The sequence below is a fragment of the Nannobrachium achirus genome (assembly GCF_963921795.1).
Source record: "Nannobrachium achirus genome assembly, chromosome: 20".
Lineage (NCBI taxonomy): Eukaryota > Metazoa > Chordata > Actinopteri > Myctophiformes > Myctophidae > Nannobrachium > Nannobrachium achirus.
This window is the reverse complement of record NC_137827.1, coordinates 34,529,217-34,539,320: the sequence shown is the minus strand read 5'-3', so window position 1 is coordinate 34,539,320 and position 10,104 is coordinate 34,529,217. Positions and strand designations below refer to the sequence as shown.

Here is a 10,104-nt window from a genome sequence, read left to right as displayed (position 1 = left end):
ATTCTAATTGATTTGCATGTCCCTTTTTGCACTCTTTGTCCAGGCTCTCTATTGATTACTTGCTATGTGTATCGCTCCGCATGTGTTTGCCTTCATTAAGAGATAACGGGTTCCTGATTACTCCCGTCCCTGGGTTTAATGTTGCTTAATGTCTACTTTGTTCCCGTGTCATGTCGGAGGGCAGGGGGAATAATGAGAGGGTGGGTGGGCCGTGATTTGCCTGTAGTAAAGGAATAGTGTTTAGGATGCCGGCTGCAAGGGGATCAGTGGAGAGGTTAGAATAGCAGAACCTTTGGGCTGACTCAAACGCAGCATGTGGCCATGGACCCACGCTTCCATTCTGGATCCCCACGTCCGTTTTTGCACTTTCGGTGGAATTTTCTGTTAAATTGTCATTCTACAGCTGACTCCCCTTAGGAACAAATCGTCCTTAGCCTGCATAGCCCACCTGGTGGGTTTTAATGGAGAGTTTAACAGATGCCTTTTCTACAGAGAGGTTTAGGATTAGAGCCCATAGCCTACCCCTATATGCCAATTTCCCAATGGTGGAAAAAGTAATTTGTGTATTATTATTTCTTTCTTTTTTACTTAACTAAAAGTAGGCCTATCAATACTGCAATGTAGAAATACTCTTTCACAAGTCCTGTATTCAAAAAGTAAAAGCACAAAAGGTGTTTTAATCAAAATGTACTTAAAGTACCATTTTAAAGCTTAGATGTTAAAATGGCCAAAATGTATAGGATTATCGATCAAAATCTGCAAAGTCATTAGTAGTCTATTACTAATGACTTTGCAGATTTTGCAGACTACATTTATTTGAACACTTTAGTTAAACTAAAGTGTTCAAATAAATGTAGTGAAGTAAAATATCAATATTTGGATCAGAGATGTAGTGGAATAGAAGTAAGTACTGATAATTGGAAATACTCCAGACCAGTAGCCTAAAGTAAAAGTACCTCAAACTTAAAGCTATACTGTGTAAGTTGCTCACCTAGAGGTCAGTAGCTCTATAGCAAACCGCGGTCACGTCCGCGTCTTTCGGCCGTTTTTCGCCGCGGACCACCCCCGCGTCTGCCTCCACCTCGCCGAGATCTCTCTTTAGAGGGGTCCCTGGTTCCTGTGCGTTCAGGCATTCCGGAGAAACGGACTCCTTCACCGAGTAAATGCTGTTGTTATGTTGAGGCAAGCTACACGGGCGCCTACAAATATGGCCGCCGTATTGTGATAGCGACCCCACTTCAAGATGCGCTGTGATTGGCCGGCAGTGTATAACCCTCGCTGTGATTGGCCGGTAGTGTATGATGACGCAATTTTGCCGCGAAATTCTCCCCCCCTCACGGCTCATAGAAAACATATAAAGAGAAGGCTTCAGAAGCTGAAAATAACGGAGTGGGTGTTCTAAAACTTTAGCGATTTAACAGTTAGGACAATTTTAAGATTTGTTTTATAAAAAAAGTTACATGGTATAACTTTAAGTATACAGTACTTAAGTAAATGTACTTAGATAGGCTACTATCCACCACAGCAATTTCCATTCATTTGATGGCCAATGCCATGATGAAACAAGCAATTCAGCAACAGGAATAAAATCGCCTTATACGTTTCACAATAGGACAAAAAGAGAACTACGAGTCTACGACGTTGTAGGCCTACACAGAATTGCATGTTAGCTAATTGTTAATTTAAGCGGTTCGCTGTGGCTAATTATGTCGGCACAGCCAAACCATTTGAATGACTAGCCACCTGCCCCAACGCGAGGCGGTCCGCTGCCAGGGCAAACTATATAATTACTGAACAGCAGTGGGACAATTTTTGACTGTCGCCCCTTTTGTGTCACATGAATTCCTCCTAATGACATAATTCATTAGGGGGCAAATAGCATCTCCCCCTCTCTCTTCCCAAACAAAACCTGAGACTACAGGCTGTATAGTCTCAACAGGTCATCATAATCAAGACTTAATCCACCTCCACAGAATGTTTTACGTTGCAGACTTGCAGTTGTGTCTTTGCTAGGTTGCTGCACCATGCAGTCACACAGGACGGCCTAGACTATTCTAGTTATTTTAGGCTGATGGTCAAAATGGTCTCTTTGGATCTTGATTGCTTTTGTGTAGCAACATTCATGGAATGTTTTATTTTTAGTTTTTAATAAGAATCGCTAAGCTGTTCTGTGAAGTGATGGACATGGATAATCATAAACTGATTGCGCAGCATTAGTTTATCCATGCAGTTAAATTAGTTTTGTTACTTTAAATAGGCCCGATGTTCTCTCTTTTTTTTTCGATTTATTTTTTGCAGAATCAACTAACTTGGCGTTCTTGTTTCGTGCAGTGGGTCGCTGATATCTCTTACAATTAGGCTCAACGGGTTGGATTTCCATGGAAGTAACGATGTTATGGGGAATAGTTTACCTATCCTTGAGCCATTCACGCCGTACGCGCGTGCGGATCATCAACCATTAATGAGAAAAGTTGTAGCCTCGCTTGGCTTGGTTTTAACGGGGTTAGTGATGGCTCGTTGGCCCTGAAAGGGCTCCCGCTGGTACTGAACAGGAACATGACATCTCTGCTTTAGTAGTGCTCTCATTGAACTGCCCTGCAAGAGGAGCGAGCCCCAAATAGAGCTAAATATTGTGCGGCAGCATAACAGCTATATATATTTATATATATATATATATATATATATATATATATATTCCTCAGTAAAAAACACAAAAGCCTATAGTCTTTCTCTTAAAAGTACAACTTTTCATAAGTTAGGCCATAGCCTATTTCTTGTGATACAGATGGCTTGCCTGCATACAATAAACATGTAGGCTATACTAAAGTATGCCTGCTCCACAAAACTGGCAATGAAGCCTGGCTATAGCGAGTGATATTTGTAGTTCAAGTTCAGAGCCTAGCCATGTTCAAAACAAGAAAACACCATGATTAATTGAGCATTTGCCTACCTCCAGTAGGGCTGGTGCAGTGGTTACTTGCTTACTTGGAAGATTTAGTCTGAAAGAATTTGTTAGCCTATATCAAGCATAGCCTACCTGCATGTAACCTTATTCTGCAGTTGCCTATGATTATTTTATATATAGTGCCTCATGCTTTCATGGATGGGGGGCTTTAAAAACGACACAATAAAAACAACCCCATAATACATTTTGCTCGTGACGCTTTAAGATTGAAAATGTTTGACATATACGGTGCTACCTTAGATCCAGCATTCACTGTAAATCGTGCAGTGAAGAGATATATTATTACCCCTATTGGATACTGTGTACCTCAGGTCGTCCCAATTGTTATCACGTGGTCAATTCAGAATGTATTTTTAGAATTTCACTGTATGGAAGTGATGCTTTGTGAAATTTAGTGGGATGCATTATAGCTAAATATTTAAATTGAGATACTCATTTTTATCCAAAGTTAATGATTAATTCGTTACATTACAAGTTTTTTGTTAATAACTAACACTAATGAACCCAATTTGGATGACTGATATAAGCCATGGCCATGTATGTACGATGTTTCTTCTCTATTTATTATAGTAATCAATGAGATTATTATTATTAGATAATTAAACCAAATACATCAAGAACATGGAAGGGAATGAGCATGATTCCAAATCGTTCAATTAATAAAAAAAAATATGTGGTCTTCGTTCATTAGTCTTGAGTCCCTATAGTTATTTTTGTTTATAAAGGTAAACAAAACAAACATAAAAAACTTCGAAACGCGACATATCAGTGCTAATTGTTACTTGAACTTTTCAACGTAGACTACGGTCTCGTTTCAGCATGGAAATTCATAATTGTCGGTAAATAAAAATAATTTAAAACCTGGCTGACGCATACGGCTATCCAACTAATGTCTGTTTGTGTCCAAGTCATTTGCGTATCATCCCCATGCTTATTAAAATGCATTGCTGCTACTCCCATTACATTTTCCATTGAAAAAAGCAAAACCAAATGGAAAAAAGTAAAATGCGTTTCGTTCCTCGGAGGGGGAAAACACTCCACTCAGTGAGCCCTGAATGCTGTATTTCATTGCTGCAACGATTATGCTCAAAGGTCAAGTATACAGCATCTTGTGTTCCGCTTTGCATGCTAAGTATATTTCAGATTCCAAATGACCCTTGGGGGTGCTCTTCGCACAATGGATTGAAGAACCAGATAAATACAGGACAATTAAATATTTTTGATGTGTGATTGGTGTTACCGTGTAATTGTCCTATTTATAATCCACATTAAGAAAGCTCTGCAAGATTAAAATGTTTTGTAAAAGGTGAGAAAAAAGTGGACATGTGCAAATTTCTCTCATCTTAAATTTCAGCATCCATAATGGCTTCTGTTGAAAAGTTCTTTGCCTGTACAGAGACAGTATCGTGGAAAACATAAGCCAAATGTCATACTTGGATGCCTGTGCCACCTCCTGCTGTATTTATATAATAAACAACATACAAATGAATCAGCACTGTCATCATATGTGCTATATCGGAAAGCCGCCGCATCCTATTTCAGCACCATGGACAGCGCACATGCCTATATGCCCCTTTTAAACGTCACAATTTCAAAATGACGAAGAAGCGCCAATTAAGCTGTTATGTTTAACCACACATTGATTGTGTTGTGGTTGTTTGCTCAAGAAATTACCAATACAACATATATCTTATAATATATAATCATATGAGCAATTATCCAATAAAGATAGGCTATACTCCGCCGAAGTCCACCGATTCAGCCCTTTGGGATAGTTTAAATAAGGGGGGAAAAGAAGAAGAATTTTCAGTCAACCTCAATTTCAATCTACAGGCTATTTTGAAATTGTATCCAATTTAACCTGCCCATTGGAAAGTAATACATTTCCAACGCCTCTTTTTAGATGCGGTCTGGATGCACAATTTTAGGCCTATCCAAGAATACTGGCTAAAAAAGGGAATAAACCTCGGTAGCCCTAACTCAAATATGATTACCTTAAGATTACGGACTAATTGCTTGGGGTTCAGGGAGACTTTATACTGGGGATGTCCACAAAAGAGAACGAGGAGAGCACACACGCTTCCAACAAGTCATTCTCAACAGCTACAAGCAGCACACAAAGACCACACACCGCGCCAAAGACATGTTAATGTAATCCCGAAGTTCTCAGTCCTCCTCCGAACAAAACAACCCCAGCAAATACCTAATTGAACATAGTTTGCGATGCCGGTAAGATTTCATTTAAAAGAAAACACCAATAGGCTTCAAGGTAACCTAAATGCTGGCCTGCATGGGGATATTCTCTTATAGCTCAAACCACACACGCGTAGTCAGGGTATTTGAGAGAAAAAAATGCTGAGGGGAAATGAAAAATTCCTGTGTGGCAGTACCACTGAATAATGTCACGACTGCAAAGAGGAACATTTTGCCAAAGTGATGTCGACTCGAGGTTGTATTAACGCTGAAATGAGGGGCGACTGGGCGAGTGTGATGAACATGCTTGTATGTGAAAGTAAATCAGCACATTTGGTCTATATGTCAAGGGGAAAAACTGTATTCGGATTCAAACAGTCAAATTATAGGATGCCATAATCCTACCGCAGGTAGCGACATAAATGTCAGGAGGGCAATGAAGAAGAAAGCAGTCCATTAAATCAGTGATGATCCCTTGTCAAAACCAACCAAGTGGGCATGTGATGATATACCTTGGAGGATGTAAGAATTAATAGACAGTGATTGATAGTTGGGTCTTAAACAAGCCTCTGGTCAATGTTCACCTAAGTTGTTTTTCTTCCTTCACTAGAAACAAACAGACACATAATTGAATAAAAACAAATGGCTTCGGTGTTAAATGGGCAATTCACGAATGAGGCACCCACCACCATGTAGCATTCTGCTATTTAACAAATATTATTTTCGTCAAAGATCGAAAAAGATATTACACCCGGACCCCTGAGAAAGTAGCATATTCATCATTATTATTAAGCTTACCCAGTGAAATGTGTCTTGATCAGAATATGATAAAATAATAATTAATATATATATATATAGGTCTATATATATATATATGTGTGTGTGTGTGTGTGTGTGTGTGTGTGTGTGTGTGTGTGTGTGTGTGTGTGTGTGTGTGTGTGTGTGTGTGTGTGTGTGTGTGTGTGTGTGTGTGTGTGTGTGTGTGTGTGTGTGTGTGTGTGTGTCTCGAGTCCGACTCGAGCACCCGAGCCATTAAATGTACCGGCCGGTGAGGATTTGAAATGAGCAACACATTTCAGTCATAAGTAACCTTCTCCAATCAATTATACGAAGCACATTTGTTCAACGTAATGCTTTCAAAACATTTGACAATAGCCCAGTTGGCCGAGCTACACAATTATTAGATTAAGATAGATTGAATCCACAACAGCCAGCAATTAGGCCTATAGGGCACCGCAACACGCTTTGGGGACGAGACACACTTTTGAAAATAATAATAATAAATAATAATAATAAACACATTGTGTCATGAGATGAAAAATAAATGAGTGAAATGTTTTTCTTGTTTTGTTATAGGCATTCGTTGGTTTGGTTTCTTATCAAATCGCGTAAAACAAACAACCTCAGTCCATTCTTTTCAATGCACTGATTGATTATTGATAAACCAACTCCTGATAGCGCCTAGCGCAGAGAACCCATGTCTCGCAAGCTATTTGAGAAGAATACCGTGCTGTTTGGCCAGGGATTTCATCGATAAGCTTTCCTTTGAGGAGCGTTTGTTTGATGTTGGGAGCCGAGAGACCTCACCTTTCTGACTCACATTCATCATACGAGCGCACACCCCGCGCAAAAGAGAAAGTCATGCCGCGGCAGTCGGCGGCACATAAAGATAAATAGTTGCTTGGCTGCCTGCAATATGGTGTATGTAGCTTAAACGATTAACCTGTCAGTTATATATGATCGAAGAAAATAACAAATGCTTAAATGCTAGAGTCAGAGTGATACACCTTTATGGCAGTATTTATTTGGCCGTCACTTACTAGACCTATAGGCTATGGTTCTTGGGACGAGCAGATCTAAAATGAAGAATTTGTCCTCAACTGTTCTGTTTCCGTGTTTCCAATAGAATAGGTGAAGGCTGGACAATGTAAAAACACATTACAAAGTCATTTGTAATAGGCCCAATGATAACTAATAATTTTAGACTAATTAATAAAAATAATAATAATAATAAGTAGATTAGAATATTGTTTGGGTACATGGGGTTCGTTTCAGCCGATTGAAACCAAATACAATAGATACGATCAAAAAAATATATCAGAATTTTGTTTCCATAATTTATTAATAGTACTGTTTTGTATTAAGTCAAATATCTATATAAGTTACAAAGAAATTAAAACGTACAAATACCAGTGGAACGACAACAAACCGCTAAAAGCGTCAAAACTGTACAACAGATACAGTACCTATCCAGTTGAAACCTTTTACAGAATTATACAAGCTATAGGTCTACGTTTTACAATAAATTCAATTATAAACCAGAGCCATCTGTGGGTGGAAAAAAAGTTTAAAGGCCCCCCCATGTAGCAATATAGCTACAGGCTATGTCGACGTGTTTAGGTTCTTTCTAAACCAAAAGCAGGTGCGGCCTAGAACTGTGAATTCTCCGTTCTTTTTCCTCAGTATAATTTACATAAATAATCCCCAAGAAGCCGCACTTCTGCAGCGTTATAGGTCAAGTTTGTTCTTCTTTTTACCCCCCATTTTCGCGTTTCAAAGTCTTTCCAGCAGCCTTCTTTCAAAAAAGTTTTCAAATTCAAAAACGAGAAGATCAGCGGTCTTGTTCAAATGCATGCCACACATCATGGTTAACGTAGGTTATCAGAGTCTGTAGCGAAAAATGTCAACGGTGTTTTAAAATTTGAAATAGGCTTTTTTTCTTGTTCTATATGAGTTGGCGCTCCTGTCACCACGTTCTGCCGTATAGCAAGGCGGAACATTGGAGGGCAGTGCCGTAGTCGGCGCTGGAGGAATTCAGGTGAGAAAGGCCGGTCACTTGGGTTTGGAGCGACGGCGGACTGGTTGAGTGTTGCGCTAAATCTGGCGAGTGCCCCGTGCTGCCCACCTGCTGGCTCTGATGCGGGCCGAGGCCCGAGGTGTTGTTGGACATGATCATCACGTTACCGGCCTGCGGGTGGTGGCTCTGCCCGGCGGAGGTCGGCGTGTGGCCGCTGCCCTGGCAGGGCTTCCCGTCCTTCACCAGCACCGGCACGGCCACCCGCCGCGGCGACTGCTGCTGCTGCTGACACGAAGCGCTCTCCTGTTGCATCTGCTGCTGGGATACCTTGTCCTTGGCCTGCCTCTTCATTTTGTACCGGTGGTTCTGAAACCAGATCTTGACCTGGGTCGGGGTGAGGTGGATCATGCTCGCCAGGTGCTCCCGTTCCGGCGCCGAGAGGTATTTCTGCTGCTTGAAGCGCCGCTCCAGTTCATAGACCTGAGCCTGGGAGAACAACACGCGCCTCTTTCTCCTCGGGGTGCTCGATAATGGACCCATGCCTTTGCCCACGTCTGCCAAGGAGCTGAGACTGCCCATGCTGCCCATGTTCATGCCCGAAGAGGAGCCCATAAAGCGAGAGACTGGAAAAAAGAAAAAGAATTAAAGTTCAAACAAACAAACAAAACACACACATTAAATACAAATAATCTAAAGCGGTGAGAGAACTGTTTGCCTAGGTAAAACAGGGCTATTGTAGGCCCTCTCAATCACTAACCCTGCAATTGTTATTCTGTTTACACAGGCTATAAACTTAGGTGGGTCAAAAGCACCGCTGTCAATTAAATTCAGTGAAACAAATTGCAATTCAATAGGCTATAGACTACATTGCATTTTGACATGCGAGCGTTGGCTGAACAACTGTAGGCCTAAAAGGGAGTAGCCTATGGAAAATATAATATAGATAAACAGGTGTCAGACCTGCAGACACAATGCACCTGCAGGCTGTACATATAAAACCATGTACACTTTAATATTAACGAAGTCTTGTTTGAAAGTCATTACAAAGACCAGGATCTAAATCCCTATATAGGGCCCCTGAATCAAAGTAAGTTCTCAAAGTGGATTCCAGGGACTCTGTGGGTTCCTTTATGGGGGTCTACATGGACCATACATGTCTGTAACGCTGACAGTGTACAAATGGAACCAAATGAACCCTGACGGGTTCATTTGGTTCCATTTGTACACTGTCAGAGTTAAGGGGAAACCTTGAAATGTAAAAGTTTGAGAAACACTGGTATAGCCTACTCACTGGTTGAAAAGCGCGGATCCGGATTGGCTCCGTACCAGCCGGTCGCTGTGCCGCTGCCCCTCATGCCGTCCTGGTACGGCGGCAGGTCGCCCATGTTCCCCAGGTTGCCGTTACAGTAGCCCGCCCATGGCGGTGTGTGACAGCTGAGATACACCTGCCGCGGTCATATGGTAAGCCGCAGAAACACTTCCATTGTGGCTCATGTGGTGCTGCTGCATCGCCGCCTGAGAGACCTGCGGCTGTCGGTAACAAGTGAGATGCGCCCCCAAGTTGTTGTTCTCCATACTTACTTTCTTATAGCTCTCCTCGAGGGGACTCAAGATATCGGAAACAGAAAACGGAGTCGTATGCTTGGGGCTCATCGACATTGTTCTGGGGCTGGAGAGGGAGAAATTAGAAGGCAAGGCAATCTGTCCTTCTCTGTGTCTTTTCTTTTTTTTTCTCTCTCCCCAAAGCCCCTCTGCTGGTTCCTGTTGTCTCAGCGTCGATTCCTGCTACATGAACACGTACGAGAGCGCCTGAAGTCCGCCTTAATTGGATTGAGTGGGAGCTCGGTGCTGGCTTTTCGTTTGTTTTAGCTGGGTGCCAGGTTTAAGGCTACCATCAGAGGCGGGGCATCGGCAACAATACAAAGCAGCTCTAGCCTTCTTTCGCCCAGCGTAATTTTCACGTTGGCTCCCCCACCCCTCCCACCAACAATAACCAGAATTGTACATGATCATACATGTTCATCCTGTCTGTCATTGAATATAGCACGTAGAGTGGTGCATTTGGAGTTACTGACATGATGCTGCTGTATGTGCTGATATACACAAGGCAGTATTTTAGGTCTGCAGTGTGACCACAATACACTTTATT

General features: G+C 41.7%; 1 protein-coding gene across 1 annotated transcript; it reads right to left on the bottom strand.

Annotated features, from left to right (window-relative positions):
• Nucleotides 1-7,904: 7,904 nt before the first annotated feature.
• nkx2.1 (NK2 homeobox 1) lies at nucleotides 7,905-9,614 on the bottom strand (the record flags this gene model as incomplete). Its single annotated transcript, XM_080750363.1, is given in 3 exon segments — nucleotides 7,905-8,578; nucleotides 9,247-9,367; nucleotides 9,369-9,614. Coding segments are annotated over 3 exon segments (1,041 nt in total).
• Nucleotides 9,615-10,104: the final 490 nt, after the last annotated feature.